At 36.7% G+C, this 16,797-nt stretch overlaps 1 protein-coding gene across 2 annotated transcripts in view; it reads left to right on the top strand.

Moving 5' to 3' along the window:
* The window catches only part of AADAT (aminoadipate aminotransferase), a 26,818-nt gene extending 10,235 nt beyond the window's left edge, over positions 1-16,583 (top strand). For both annotated transcript variants that reach the window (XM_059372061.1, XM_059372056.1), the window contains exons 6-14: positions 4,039-4,248; positions 6,100-6,165; positions 7,453-7,535; positions 7,996-8,092; positions 9,145-9,206; positions 9,441-9,505; positions 11,356-11,462; positions 14,178-14,279; positions 15,222-16,583. In XM_059372061.1, coding sequence (XP_059228044.1) covers positions 4,039-4,248; positions 6,100-6,165; positions 7,453-7,535; positions 7,996-8,092; positions 9,145-9,206; positions 9,441-9,505; positions 11,356-11,462; positions 14,178-14,279; positions 15,222-15,263 — 834 coding nt within the window. In that variant the 3' untranslated portion in view covers positions 15,264-16,583. The remainder of the gene's footprint in view (positions 1-4,038; positions 4,249-6,099; positions 6,166-7,452; positions 7,536-7,995; positions 8,093-9,144; positions 9,207-9,440; positions 9,506-11,355; positions 11,463-14,177; positions 14,280-15,221) is intronic.
* The last annotated feature ends 214 nt before the right edge of the window (positions 16,584-16,797 follow it).

Raw genomic sequence — 16,797 nt, 5'->3', positions numbered from 1 at the left:
AGGATCTGTACTCGAGAAACTACAGAACACTCATGAAAGAAATTGAAGAAGACACAAAAAGATGGAAGACCATTCCATGCTCTTGGATCGGAAGAATAAACATTGTTAAAATGTCCATACTGACTAGTGCAATCTATACTTTTAATGCCATTCCGATCAAAATTCCACCGGTATTTTTCAAAGAGCTGGAGCAAATAATCCAAAAATTTGTATGGAATTAGAAGAGACCCCAAATCGCTAAGGAAATGTTGAAAAACTAAAATGGGGGGCATCATGCTGCCTGATTTCAAGCTTTACTACAAAGCTGTGATCACCAAGACAGCATGGTACTGGCATAAGTTTAATATTATCTTAAACAATTAATAATAGAAAGCTATTAGCTAGTCTTAATGAAAGGCAGATTTTCTCAAAACTCCTAAGTAAAGATGAAATTGATACTGTAAAAAAATGCTTTTCCAAGTAAACAATCCAAAAAGGAAATTAAGAAAACAATTCCATTTATAATAGCAGCCAAAAGAATAAAATATCTGAGATTAAATCTAAGAAAGGAGGTAAAAGAGTTGTACATTAAAAACTATAAAACACTGATCAAGGAAATTGAAGAAGACCCAAATAAATGGGGAAACATCACCTGTTCATCAATTGGAATACTTAATATTGTTTAGATATCAAAACTACCAAAGCAAACTACAGATTCAAAACAATCCCTATCAAATTCCAGTAGACTTTTTTGCAGAAATAGAAAAGCCAGTTGTCAAATTCATATGGGACTGGAAGGAATCCAAATAGCCAAAACAGTCTTGACAAAGAACAACAAAGTTGGAGGACTCCCACTTCCTGATTTCAAAGCCAGCTTCAAAGCTCTACTGATCAAAACAGTGTGGTACTTGTACAAGGACAGACATATAGACCAGTGCAATAGAATTGAGAGTCCAGAAATAAACCCACACATCCGTGGTCATTTTATTTCGACAAGGGTACCAGAACTATTCAATACAGAAAAAGTAATCTCCTCAACATAAGGTTCTGGGACAACTGGATTTTCACATGCAAAAGAAAGAAATTAGGCCTTTGGACCATATAAAAGTTTAACTCAAAATGGATCAAAGACCTGAATGTAAGAGCTAAGACTATAAAAGCTTAGAGGAAAACATAAAGGCAAATCTTCCTGACCTTGGATATGGCACTAAATTCTTAGATATGGCACCAAAAACACAGGCAAAAAGAACAAAAAATAGATATTGGACTTAATCAAAAATTAAAAACTTGTGTGCCCTGAAGGACATTATGAAGAAAGTGAAAAGACATCCTACAGAATGGGAGAGAATACTTGCAAGTCATATATCTGGTAAGGATTTAATATCCAGAATATATAAAGACCTTCTACAACTCAATAACAATAATAACAATAAAAGAACCTATTTTAAAAATGGGCAACAGTCTTGAATAGACATGTCTCCAGAGAAGATATTCAGGTTGCCAGTGAGCACAGAAAAGATGCTCAACATCATCATTAATCATTAGAGAAATGCAAATCAAAAACACAGTGAGATACTGCCTTAAATCTACTAGTATAGCTACTTCTTTTTTTAAAATTTTTTTTAATTTTTTATTTTTTATAAACACATATTTTTATCCCCAGGGGTACAGGTCTGTGAATCACCAGGTTTACACACTTCACAGCACTCACCAAAGCACATACCCTCCCCAATGTCCATAATCCCACCCCCCTTCTCCCAAACCCCCTCCCCCCAGCAACCCTCAGTTTGTTTTGTGAGATTAAGAGTCACTTATGGTATAGCTACTTCTTTTATGTAACATAACAAGTGTTACTGAATCTGGTGTTGCTGGTGGAAATGTAAAGTGGTACATCCACAGTGGAAAAACAGTTTGTCAGTTCCTCAAAATATTAAACTTAGAATTACCATCTGACTCACTAGTTCAACTCCAAGTATATACCCAAAAAGAATTAATTGAGAACTGGAGCTCAAACAGATAATTGTACACAAATGTCCATTGCTGCATTATTCATAATAGCCAAAAGGTAGGAGCAACTCAAATGTACATCAACAGGTGAGTGAATAAGCAAACTGTGGCATATACATATGATGGAATATTATTCGGCCACGAAAAGGAACAAAGTCTCAACACACACTTCAACATGGGTGAACTTTGAAAACATTACACCAACTGAAAGCAGCCAGACACAATACAACAAATACTGTATTACTCCATGTATTTGTTTCTTAAATCTAAAATAGGCAGAGTCACAGAGACAGTAAGTTAGAGGTTACTGGGGCCCAGAGACGGGGAAAAGGGGAGTTACTGCTTAACGGGTTTCTGTTTGGTGAAGAGAAGTTTCAGAAGTCAGTAGTGCACTGATGCACATATTGTGAATGTGATTAATGCCATGAACTGTACACTTAAAAATGTCAAAATTTGAAGGGCGCCTGGGTGGCTCAGTTGATGAAGTGTCTGCCTGTGGTCATGATACTGGGATCCTGGGATCAAGCCCTGTGTGGGGCTTCCTGCTCAGCACTCAGCAGGGAGTCTGCTTCTCCCGCCCTCTCTCCCTCTAACCCATGCTCTCTCTTACTCTCAAGTAAAGTCTTTTAAGAAGAAAACAAATTTTTTGTCATATCTATTTGCCACAATAAAAAACTAAAGTAAAATAATTGCTTCTTCTTAGTAATTGGATACTAATTTCAATCTGATACTAACTACTTTACTAAACTCTTTATGTAATGCCTATGAATCTGAAACCAGTGTCTGTGTGATCAGCATCACGCATGCACACACAGACGTTTCCACATACCCAGACAGAAACTGTGTGCCAGGCTATGAGGAGATTTGCTAGTAAGGAACATGTGTTTATTTCATGGCCCAATATTACTTTGTTTAATCATGGTAGATGTGTTTCCTCAGCCTAAGAACTTTTACCTTTGTCATAAAGTTGTATGGATTATTTCCACATTTGACTGCTAAAAGAGTGTCTGCTTACCTTTGAAAAATTTTTCTTCTGAGAACCTCACTCAAATTATTGTTATTTCTAAAGTTCCATTTTTTTTCTTTATGTTCATCCAAGAATGAGATTCCACAAGATTTTTATAAAATTATGTCTATAAGCAAGGCCACTCTTTGTGATTTCAGGCTTAGCATTTGGTAAATACAAAATACTTCCATACACCTTGGTAAGCTGCTGCCCGGTTCCCCTCTGTGCCCATCACCACCCTGGCTTCCCTGGCCCCACTCCTAAGACCACCCAGAACTTCCCATGATACGGAATTAATGCAGGGGCCCCCAGGACTCTTTTCCAGTCAGGTACTGTTTCTGATGTGCCTGTGCTGTATCACCTGTTAAATATTTTGAATATCACCTCTGCTTGTAAGTATTTTAGGTATTAACATAAAAGATGCTTTCTATGTTTAACATTGTCCAAAAAAAATTGTTAATACACATCTCTTTTGGAACCAGTTCTGATCATAATTCTAATGAAAATTCAGTCAGAGGCTAGGTTATGCACTGTAACAAACCACCCCAGTCTCCATGGCTTATGGCTAGAAAGTTTCTTTCTTCCACATTCTACATATCGACCAAAAGGCAGCTGCTGCTCTATTCCACGACATCTCCATACCAAGCCCCAGGCTGATAGAAGCAACCTCTGTATGGAGCATTGCTGGTCTTAGAGCAAAGGGAAAAGGGAACAGAGAACCAAAAGCTGGATTTTAAAACTTCTGCTTGGACGAAACACACATCCCTTCGGCTTACAATTTACTGGCCAAAGCGAGACATATGGCCAATCCTGACCTATGAGCAAGGAAGTATGGGAACTGACGGGGGATAGTTTTGAACGATAATGGAATCTACCCCAGGACAACAATGAAATGAGACTATACCACCTCAAGCCTTTGAGTGTAGAGATGAGTGCAGGTTTATACATTAAAGGGTATAAATGGTAACATCCTTGGTTAGTAGAAGAACCAGTGACACACTCTGTAATCATGTCTGAATCTTGGTCTTTTTATTTGTGCTCAACAGCTGAAGCCACTGGGCTGCAACATCATTAATGTCGCCAGTGATGAATATGGGATGATTCCGGCCTCCCTCAAAGAAGTCCTTTCCAAATGGAAACCGGAGGAGTCAAAGAACCCTAAAAAAAACACCCCCAAATGTCTTTACATTGTCCCAAATGGCAACAACCCTACTGGAAACTCATTAACAAGTAGCCGCAAGAAGGAAATCTATGAGGTATTTTAAAAGAATACGTTCTGTGGGTATGTCCTTGTTTATTTTTGACCTTTGAGAAGAGTACTGTGCAAGTTCCATTTCTTATTTTTTATTATTACAAGGAAGATAGTTTTTAATATAAAAAGAAGTCATCTATGCCCGAGGGTCCTAATAAATAGGAACACAGAAATTACTCCATCCTTGGTTAACTGTGAGATTTTTTTTCCCTTAATTGATATTTTCATAAAAAAGAAATGGCATTTTTGACCTACTGTTAAATTTTATGAGTTTATGTAATCAAACCCCAAGTTTGATTTTCATTATTTTATTTTTATGTTTTCATCCTCTCTCTTCTCTTTCCTACTCCTTAGCATTTTAAGTTACAAAGAAATTCTTTAAAAATAAGAGGCATGCTCCTTTGTCAAATCTCTTTTAGGTATGTGACTGTGATGTCTAACTTTTCATAGCAACCATTTTTTTAAAATATCAAACACATACCTAACAGTACAAAAATCTTTGAAAAATAAGAGAAGTGTGCCTTTAGTAAATTCTCTTTTATGTACCTTACTGTGCTCCCTAGACTTTTGCTACTAATAGCTTTTTAATATAAGTACCAAAGACATATTAAACTATATAGAATGTGCAGTAGAATCATAAAGGAAGATTTCAAATAGCTTCTTCCACTCATTTTTGTATGTCTGTGTGTCAAAGTGTTGTCTTATTTTTCACATACTCCAGAGTTCTGTCCTGCATTCTCCTCTTATTTACATACTACACCCAGATAGTCTCATCCGTTTCTGTGGCTATAAATTCCATTCTAAATAATAGGAATGCCTTTCCCCTGAACTCCAGGCTTCTGTATCCAACTTCTCCATCCAGCTTCTGTTTCCAATATCCACCATGAATGTCTAATAGACATTTCCAACCTACCATGAACAAATAGAACTCTTGATTTAGTCCAGCCGCACCTAATTCCAATCCCAACCCCTCACATTCCCCATCTCTGTAAATAGTGCCTCTATGAACAGTGACCCTTTACTCCTCTCTTTCTCTTCTCTCCCCCCCCACCACCCTCTACATCTAATCCATCTTGTGGACTCCACTACCGAATGGATCCAAATCCACTTGTTTCTCTCTTTTTGCCCTTACTACCATGGTCTTCCCAAACACCACCTTCCTTCACTGGGCTATGAGGATAGTTTCCTCATTGGACCCCGGCTGCACTCCTTTCTCCATCTCCAGCCAGTCATTCTTCACAAGCAGCCAGTCACATCCTTCCCCCCCCCCCCCCCCAAATATAAAGGTAAAGCCAGTGTTGTGGTCCTGTTTACAATCCTCTAGTGGATTCCCTTTGCAGTTAAAATAAAACCAAATTCCTTCATCTGCTCCACAAAGCTATTTGACCTGGTAGTCTAATCTCAGACCCTGTCATCTCTTGTTTTATCGTCCTTCCTGCTTCAGGCCACTTTGTCCTTCTGAGCTCTTTTGTTATCTTGTCAGGAAGGGCTTCCCAATGATTCAGACTGAAACAGCTACCCAATCTCTCTCTCTCTCTCTCTCTCTCTCTCACACACACACACACACACACACACATCACCCTGTTCATCACCCTTCCCAGCCCCTAAAACCTCCTGTGTAGTATTTCTTCTCTTCATTGTCCATTGGCTTACGTATATTGTCTTTCCCAGAACACTGAATTTAAGTTCCGTGAGAAGAGCCTTCAGTGAGTGCCTCATTCATCTCTTTATCTTCATTGTCTAGGACAAAAGGCACTCAGTAGCTTCTTGAATGAATACAAAGAATTATGATTCCAAGTGATTTTCAGATTAGATGGTCCTTAAGAATTAAATATACTACTTCAACCTTTTTTAGCTCGCAAGAAAATATGATTTCCTCATCATAGAAGATGATCCTTACTATTTTCTCCAGTTCAGCAAGGTAAGTGATGATGTGAATTTATTTCACGATTAGAAGATAAACATGTAAGTTATTACACTGACTTGAGTTTAGCCTGGTTTTGAAGTAGGAGCTAATCTATCTTTACATTGAAATTAAGTAAAATTATTAATAATTTGCTACCACTCCAATCCTTAGTCTTTCAGTTTTATCATGGAGTTAATACTTGTCATGTCTGGTATTCCTGCTCTTTCCAGAAACAACTTACCTTTAAAATAGTAGTGCTCTATACCATGCATTTGGTCAAACAGAGTGAGTCAGGGCTGATAGTCTTCTCAAACTCCAGATCCTAGTGCATGGTTTTTTAAACATCATACCAGGGATGTGAAGTAGGTTCCATTTTGGGAACAATAGTCTCTTGGCAGTGGCTTACTGGAATGATGTCTGACAAGGATCTAAAAGAGAAAGATAGCCGTGCTCAATTAGCAGTGTCCATTCTGCGTTAACCAGCAGAATGCCATGTATTTAGCATCTCTGTCACCGAAGGCCTGGATCTTACCTACAGAATAATGGATTTTTAGGTTCTTTTTCACTATATATGCCACTTTTCATGATCTCGATCTCCTAATAGCAGTAGTGGCACAGACTCCCACTGATATCTTCAAAATCAGACATTGTCTTCATTTGCTCTCAGGGAGAGCATCTGCTTGGATTCAGTGCTCCCTTTAAATCTACTGAAAAAGAACAAAAACCCTTGATTGTTCTGTATAGTTTGCTGACTATCACATCTAGCTACCTACTCCCTACCCTCCACATGATCTGGAACTTCTTTGCTGTGTGCATCTATTTTTGAAGTAAATACTCAAGTCCATATTGCAGATTGACTACATTTCTCATCTTGTTTTATCTTCCTAGCTGTTCTAAGGATCATCATTCTCTCTTGAAGCAACCCTGAATGCTGCTGGCCCTCTTCATTTTGATCTAATCCAAATGAGTTTTTCTTGAATCCTTCCTCTAAATCTGTTAATCCTGGATCTCAACCTTTGAGCTTAGGAAGGCCTATTTGAGGTTTCCCTGAATTTCTAATAATAACATCTTAAGCAAATGAGTAAACTCTTCTTTGTTTTTGGCAGAAAAGCAGCAAAGCTAAGCAGGTACTCACTAAAAAACATGCATCTCGGTTTCTTATTCCATTTTAAAGGTTGAGACTAAGGTAACAGAAAAGATGGTTGTGTTACTGCTATACCCTCTCCATTCCCTACACAAAATAATTACACAGTCACTTAACAGAGTTCTCAAACAAACAATACGTATTTTTTCTATTTTAAGCCCCGGGCACCAACATTTCTTTCCATGGACGTTGATGGGCGTGTCATCAGAACAGACTCTTTTTCAAAAGTCCTCTCCTCTGGGTAAGGCTTTGTGTCTTAATTTATGGCCAGATCTAAAAAAGACAGACTATACCTGAGTGTCTTTTAGTCCAAATATTTTCATTTAAGATGCTAGTATTCCTACTTACTTTAAAATATCAGTTTGATTATTAATTTTAATATATGCCTTTTCTTTCTTTATCCATCTGCAGTAATCAAAGGTATTTGGGTGTTAATCTAAAGTTGTAGTGGGTCTGGTCAGGTTTTCAGTTCCATATATAAAAGAACACATTTCAAAATACTTGGTCAGACTTGTATTCCATTTTAAATGTACACTTAAATTTGGATTTTAAATAATAAGAGGCTAGTTTTATTAGAATGTTTTAATTGTCTAGGCCCATTTGTCCCCAGGTCACAACTATCTTCCTAATGAAATCAGTAAAGTGACATGTATTAATTGTTAACACAGAATTTGTCTTGTGCCTTTTCTCTTTTTGTGTAGGCTGAGAATAGGGTTTATAACTGGTCCAAAATCCTTGATAGAGAGAGTTGTTTTTCACACACAAGTCTCAACCATGCACCCCAGCACTTTTACACAGGTAAGGACAATGTCAGAAATAGGAGGGTTTGGGTTTCTTTCTTTTTTTTTTTTTTTTTTTTAAGCAATCAGAATAGAAAATAGATGTTAGCATGTAAGACTGAGTGAAGGTGGCAGGGAGAGAAATCACTGATCCAGAATCTTGTGTTCGATATGGACTGTATTAGAAGATAAAATACCACAGATGTTTACTCTAAAAGGCAGATGAGATGGGGTGCCTGGGTGGCTCAGTGGGTTAAAGCCTCTGCCTTTGGCTCAGGTCATGATCCCAGGGTCCTGGGATGGAGCCCCGCATCAGGTTCTCTGTTCATTGGGGAGCCTGCTTCCCCCCCGACCCTCTGCCTGCCTCTCTGCCTACCTGTGATCTCCGTCTGTCAAATAAATAAATAAACTCTTAAAAATAAAAGAAAGGCAGATGAGAATTGAATTAACCTACCGTTAGTTTGTAGCATAAAGATGTCCCCATGTCTTATCAATTTAGGGGTTTTTTTCCCATATTTTTTGTGCCTGTTATCAACAAAACTTCACTATCCATCTATAGTATTTAGAACTTCCATTTTATATAGAAAAATCACTGAAAATGTTACACAGCACGTATCTACTATGTATTTTTAAACAAATTTAGAGAAGCGATATAGTATAGCAATTAATAGTATGGATCTGGAACTAGACAGTCTAACTTGAATCCAGGTTCTGTCTCTCACTAACTGTGTGACCTTGGGAAAGTTCATTTAACCCTTGTGCCTTGGTTTCCTCATCAGTAAAATAGAAATAATAGCCTAATAAGGTTATTACAAAAATTAAATTAAAATGTATTAATATATTACAGTAGTTTCTGCCCATAGCAAGTATTACATAAATATTTATTATTTTATTGCCACTGTTATTAATTAACATTTATTATAAATCACTGTGTAAATCTTGGTTCAGTTTGTTATATTTTCTTGTGGTTTACAGGTAATCAAGAGTGATTTGCTTTTTATATTTGGCAAAAAAACAAAAAAACATTTAGAGACCAAACCGTAATATTTGTTATTTTCTTATCTCTTTTAGCTTCTGATCTCACAGCTTCTACACCAGTGGGGAGAAGAGGGTTTCCTGGTTCATGTAGACAGGTATTGCATGTTAGCTTCCATATTTTACATAGATATTGGCTTCCCTGTATTAATTTTCATTAGGATTATTCCAAAATGAAGGAAAAATGCAAATAAACATGCTCTATTCATTTTTCAAGCATTCAACATTTTAATCAAGATAGAAAACAAGATTCTTATAGACTGAACTCCAGAGCCTTCTGGTGTCTTCAGTCAGTGAACTAAACACATGCTTTTCATTGTTTCCTTTTCTAGGGTTGCTGATTTCTATATGAACCAGAAGGATGCAATAGTGGCAGCTGCAAACAAATGGTTAAGTGGTGAGTGGAATATCCATCCTGCCCTGTGATAGACACCAGCACTTTGACGAGTGGGGGGTGAACACTGCATAGTCATTGTTAATAATCTTGGGAGAAGAGAAACAAGAGTGCAGGAGTATTGTCAAGTACTGTCACCCTCAGAAGTAATAGTCTGCAAACCCTGTCACTGTTCTGCCCATCTCTACTTTACCTGTCTGCTGCAAAGAATTTGTGGCTTAAAGGGGAGAAAAAAGAACTTTTAGTCTAAAAATCAGCTGGCCATAACTTAAAGGTAAATGATAGCTATGCTCAAAGGTTTTAGAGTTACTTCAAATTTTCCCCAAAATTTGAGCAGAGGAATTGTCAAACAATTTTCTAAGACTTTTGTTTTAATAGTATAACCTAAGGCAGTTCTCTCATTATAAATTATTTGCATTCAAATCGTTAGTGTCATTTATCTAATAGTATTTATTGCTAATTTGATTGCAGGGTGATTTAGATTTAATTTTCTATTAATGAATTATGTGTTGGGTGTTTTTTTAAGATTTTATTTATTTATTTGACAGAGAGAGATCACAAGTAGGCTGAGCAGCAAGCAGAGAGAGAGGAGGAAGCAGGCCTCCTTACTGAGCAGAGAGCCAATGTGGGAGTTCCATCCCAGGACCCTGAGATCATGACCTGGGCTGAAGGCAGAGGCTTAACCCACTGAGCCACCCAGGCACCTGATGTGGTTTTAATTATACCATTAAAAAAGCTTTTGGTGTGAATAATAGTAAACAAAAAATCAGTTCCTTATTTCTGTCATATCTTGTTCCCTATAAATTCCTGGTAAATAGAGAATTACCTTTTTAATAAGAGTACTATTCTACCACTTTGTACAGTGGCATTAAAGATCAGGTTCTAGGGGCATCTGGGTGGCTCAGGCAGTTAAGTATCTGCTTTCGGCTCAGGTCATGATCCCAGGGTCCTGGGATAGAGCCCCTGTGTCAGGCTCTCTGCTCAGTGGGGAACCTGCTTCTCCCTCTGCCTCTGCCTAATGCTACCCCTGCTGTGTCCCTCTCTGTGTCAAATACATAAATAAAATTTAAAAAAAAAAAAAAGAACAGATTCTAATCAAAAGCAAGTTTTAAAATAATTGTCCTTCCTTCTTGGTTTCTTTATCCTAATACCCAGTGAAACATAAAGCCTACAAATACTTCTGGTATGATTGCATTTTAAGTACTTCTTTTCATAATCAACTATATTCTGATAAAAACTCTAATCCATCAGACTTCAAAACTGTTGTATAAATGGCAGAGTTTATTGAAGCACTGGAAGAATCTGGAAGGAATCGAAGAATCTTCTCCTATAATTGAAAGAGCTATAGTTGCCTTCAGTATGGTTCTAACTAAGGGAAGTAGACACAGGCCTTAGAGTCCTTGCACTACCCTAAGACTGACTAAAATTGGAAATATATACAAGAGTCAGTCCCTCTCTCCCTTCATCCCAGTCTCTCTCTCTCTTTTTTTTTTTTTAAGATTGTGTGTATTTATTTGATGGAGAAAGAGACAGCTAGAGAGGGAACATAAGCCAGGATAGTGGGAGAGGGAGAAGCAGATTCCCCAATGAGCAGGGAGCCAGGTATGGGACTGATTCCTGGACCTGCGCTGAAAGCAGACACTTAACTGAGCCACCCAGTCACCCCTAGTCTCTTATTTTTTAAATAAACTCAGAACTTCAATTCATTAAATTCTATGTTTTAAAAATGATATCCCCAAAGGAACTTTTTTTGGACATACTAGTTGACAGTTACTACAATTATGCATTAATTGATATATTTGGTATCATCTAAAGGGTTTTAGCATATATTTATTCTCTTTTTTGGTTTGTAGGTTTGGCAGAATGGAATGTTCCTACTGCTGGAATGTTTTTATGGGTTAAAATTAAGGGCATTTCTGATGTAAAACAACTGATTGAAGAAAAAGCCATTAAGAAAGAGGTAAGGGGGGATTATACTTCTTTAAAGTGATTTTTCACTTAAAATAAAAATGAAGAGAGATATTTATCATTGCCTTCTATCCCAACCCATAATATTTTAATATCAGATGTTATCTCATATTTATATATCTTATATTTCTAATATTATTATCTCACTGTTAAAATAAAAATAGATTTTTGAGCTATATCATTCTTCTTCTGGTCTACATTAATGGAAATACAGTCATTCATCTCAGCTACCAGTTAGTTTAATGGCTAAGAGCAGAGGGTTTTTTCCTCTGATTTAAGTAAGTAAGGCATGCTAGCAAACTTGGAAAATTCATGACAGTATAATGAAAAACATTTAAGTAGCCCATTATTTCACCACCCCAATTTTGTGACCATTGTGGTATATTTTCTTGAAGAGCTTGTCTATATGTAGTATTTTGGTAGTGCAGTTATTTTCCATGGTTAAAATTACACAGAAAAGTTTGTATCCTGTTATTTTCACCTAAAATTGGGCTGTAAGGATTTCTTCTAGGCTTTTTGTTCTCTCCTTTTGTACTTAAATCTACTTAGTTATTCAGAGGCATTAACTAGTGTGGAAAATCTAAATATTTTTCTGTGTAGCTGTCCAGGTTACCTAAGAGTATCCTTTCTCCATGAAATAATGCTTCTGTCATGTTTGCCAGTCTTTTGTAAACTAAGATATGTTTCCCTTTTGTTTTGAAGCAGTAAGTACAAGCGAGCAGGTTGTGTTGGCACGGGCACAGGACCGTGCTAGTGCATAAGAGATGAGGTAGTGTGGATGCTAGAAAATTGATGTCCAGAGGTCAAACCTGGGACAAGCCTGGGAGCTGACTACCTGGACTTCAAGTCATACATCCTCTCTAACCATCTTACTTGAGGGCAAGACTCCTGCTTTACTCATTGTTCTAATCCTACTAATTCTACACAGTAGGTACTCTGTAAATAGTGACTTATTTCAAAGAAATACATTTTAGCATCATAAATCAGTTTCGTGTTTTCTTTGCTTTTCTGTCAATGCCATTATCATCCGGATCATTTGGTAAGTGGCTATTTGTATGTATCTCTGAGGTAGGTGCTAAGGACACAGAACTCAGACTTTCTCATTATTTTTTCGGTGTTCTCCATCTGTCCCATATATCCTGCTGCATTTACCTTTACTTTTTCTAAATAATCTTCAACCTTACAGCTACAACCTCAGCCCAATTATGGTCATCTTACAAGGAGATTTTCACTATTCCCCCCTTCTCTTACAACTCCTTGCTTGTAATATACACCCCAGTATTTTCCACTATATTGAGAGAAATGATGATTTTCTTTTCTTTTCTTTTCTTTTTTTTTTTTTAAGATTTTACCCATTTGACCGAGAGAGAGAAATCACAAGTAGGCAGAGAGGCAGGCAAGAGAGAGAGGGGAGGAAGCAGGCTCCCTGCGGAGCAGAGAGCCCCACGCGGGGCTCGATCCAGGACCCTGGGATCATGACCTGAGCCGAAGGTAGAGGCTTTAAACCACTGAGCCACCCAGGCGCCCTGAAATGATGATTTTTGTTTGATTATTAATCAAGACAGAAACCTATCATCTGCCTTGAAATCTCTTCCCCAGAATGCCCCAAACCATTTCACTCCTGAGTCACCTTACTCTAGTAGACAGTGTGCAGATGGACACTACATAACAACAGTGAATGCTCTCAGAGCACGTGATTGTACTACATAATAATCTCAAAGACCTACCACACCTGAAGTTTATTTCTGACTCACATAAAACTTTCAAAGATGTGATCTTCAGCCACCTCTGTTCCAACCAGCAATTCAGAGACTCTGGTTCTTTTCTTCTCACTGCTCTTTAGTCTTCAATGCATGGATTCCACAATGACTGTAAAATGGAAAGAGTGTGATGGATCACACGGGGGACGATTTCACTGGGCAAGGCCTAGAAGTGGCATGCATCACTTCGATCATGTGGCCATACATAACAAGAAAGAATCTGAGCAACAGAATATATTTGTGCACCAGGAAACAGAGGGAATAGAGTTCGCATTTGGTGAGCCACGTGCCACAGTGCTCACGTCAAGAATACCAGTTGTTCCCACTACTGTCTTGACATACGTCACATTTTTAGTTCATTCACTCTATTTATTGAAATTTTTACCTCCTTTCAGTTCTTCAACTGAAGAACCAATTTTCTTACCATCTTAAGGCCATTACACTCTCCTCTCCCTAAAATACTCTTTACCCACTTTTTGTTCTGCCAACACCTACTTACCATCCAAGTCCCTGCTTAAAAGCCACTTCCAAATTTGATAACTTAAAAAATGGCCTCTCATTGTTTGAATTTATGTTACTTTCCTAGTTGGTTTACCATTTATTCATGTTTATTACCATTTCTGTTTCTTTTATAAGCTGTTTTTTACCCATCAAAGCTAGAATTTTAGTGTTTTATTCTTTAGATTAGATTTTAGATTCTTTATTTAGTGTTATATTCTTTAGATGGAGAAGAGGGAGCATTTGCCATATTTACTGTAAACATTTTTCTAGATTCTTTGCTTTTGTATAGTTTTGTTTCATTAGGACATACAGACTTTTTACATAAAATGATTTTTCTCATGATTTTTTAAATTGTTTTTAAATGTAAAAAGTCTTTCCCCTCTCTGAGATTGGATCTACCTATATATTCTTTGAGTAATTCACTTATTTTCCATTAATTCTCTTAGATATTAATGCTTCCTGGAAATATTTTCTACGTTGATAGCTCAGCTCCTAGCCCTTACTTTAGAGCGTCCTTCTCTTCAGCTTCTCCAGAAGAGATGGATGTGGTGAGTACAATATTCTCTTCAGAGTAACACTAGATATCACATGTGTTCCTTTTGTGAGTTACAACATTGTTTAATGTCCTCTTGGGTTTCTGAAAAACAGGTATCATTTGAAAATTCATGAATTGCTATTAAAAGACACACTTTAATGGCAGCAAATAGACAAAGGCATGAGACCAAGTTGAAGTTAAATTTCATCATCTTCATGAACTGTTTTCAGACTTGCTGAACCATGCTGGCAAATTCCTAACAAGTTATGAAGAAAACTTCTTTTCTCCCTACATGGAATTAGTCTGAGCTAAATTCAGCACACATTCATGAAAGCCATTAGTCCCTTTCTGTGAAGAAAAATTTATCAGCAAGAGTCAAATACAATAATATTCTTAAATTAATTACAAGTCTGGGTTTAGCCAAAATAACAAGAAGCAAAGAAATGAGTTCTTAAGGACTGCATGTTTGGGGGTCTAAATAGAAGAGGCATAAATTGAACAGTGCCATTAACCTTGAGAAGAGTCTACTTGCCCTTGCAGATGGATTGGTTCTTCATGTTCTCTATTTATTTGTTTTCTCATATCATTAAATACACTTTTCATAAGTTACCTCTGCTTTTATATATGAATAAAGTTAGACAATTGAAATGGTATAGAATGCATATGCAGGTAAGATTATATGAAAAAATAATTTGTGTTGTGGGAAAAATGGAAAACAATGATCTCAAGAGCTATAAAAACAAACAAAAATCCTGGGAATCTGATATACTTATCTCTATATATATTAGTGGACATTGATGGCATCCTACCCAGATAAACCTGATGTTAAATTTGACTTGTAATTGCCATATCTCAACCAAAGATGAATATTCTTCATTTAAATTTTTTAAATTATCACAGTCTTTTCCTAAGTAGCATCCTAATTTTGCTAATTCTTATCTCTTTTCTATTTCAGGCCTTCCAGAGATTAGCCCAACTTATTAAAGAATCTTTATGAAGAAATAAAACCCTATGAAGAAACCAAAATGTTTCATGGATTTTTCAGATAAATTATTGTTAGCTTTTAGCAGGAAGAAATCATTGGCTTCACACTTACAGACTGGATTTCAAGAAGCATGTCATATCTGCAGTAATTTAACTAGACAACTTTTAAAGTGCCCTTAAATTCATCAGATTGACAAGATATTTTTATAATCCACTTATACCTTTTGATAAATTTTCATCCTGCAAAAGTGATTCTTATCCTCGATTTTACTATAAAGAATTCTAGTTGTTTTATGGTTCCTCATAAATTATCCTTGAAACTATTGTGGACATTGCTGCTATAAACATTCGTATGGAAAGAACCTAGATGTCCATCAACAGATGAATGGATCAAGAAGATGTGGTATATATACACAATGGAATACTATGCAGCCATCAAAAGAAATGAAATCTTGCCATTTGCGACAACATGGATGGAACTAGAGCGTATCATGCTTAGCGAAATAAGTCAAGCAGAGAAAGACAACTATCATATGATCTCCCTGATATGAGGAAGTGGTGATGCTACATGGAGGCTTAAGTGGGTAGAAGAAGAATAAATGAAACAAGATGGGATTGGGAGGGAGACAAACCATAAGTGACTCTTAATCTCACAAAACAAACTGAGGGTTGCCGGGGGGAGGGGGTTTGGGAGAAGGGAGTGGGATTATGGACTTTGGGGAGGGTATGTGATTTGGTGAGTGCTGTGAAGTGTGTAAACCTGGTGATTCACAGACCTGTACCCCTGGGGATAAAATATATGTTTATAAAAAGAAAAAAAAAAAAGAAAAAAAAAATTATCCTTGAAACTAACATTTTACAATAAATTATTTTGAAAGTGTTAGAAAATAAATTCAAAATGGTATAGAATGTGGACTTTCTTAAGTGGATAGAAGAAGAATAAATGAAACAAGATGGGATTGGGAGGGAGACAAACCATAAGTGACTCTTAATCTCACAAAACAAACTGAGGGTTGCCGGGGGCAGGGGGTTTGGGAGAAGGGGGTGGGATTATGGACATTGGGGAGGGTATGTGATTTGGTGAGTGCTGTGAAGTGTGTAAACCTGGTGATTCACAGACCTGTACCCCTGGGGATAAAAATATATGTTTATCAAAAATAAAAAATTAAAAAAAAAAAAAGAATGTGGACTTTCTCTATTTTTAGGAAAGTTTAATGAAAGCTAATTACAAAAATTGTTAAAATTTGGTCATTGTAAGTGGTTTTCAGTTAAGAGTACCACAGACATTATGTTGTGCCATAGAAATCCCTTTAAAATAAAATTCTGAAACTAAGCACAGCTAACAGCCTCAGAGTTATTAATTCTAAATAAGGAAGAGAGATCAGAGACTTTAAAATCTTTGATACACTGTATTTTCATAATACTACACAATTCACAAAAATACATTCTTTTCTGCAATGTCATTGAAATGTACCAATGTCATTGAAATGAAAAAAAAATTTTTTTAGGCTATACTTTTTAATGATTTTCTTTCTCACCTTTTCAGA

Source organism: Mustela nigripes, chromosome 1, assembly GCF_022355385.1.
Source record: "Mustela nigripes isolate SB6536 chromosome 1, MUSNIG.SB6536, whole genome shotgun sequence".
Classification (NCBI taxonomy): Eukaryota; Metazoa; Chordata; class Mammalia; order Carnivora; family Mustelidae; genus Mustela; species Mustela nigripes.
This window is presented reverse-complemented; position numbering and strand designations above follow the sequence as displayed.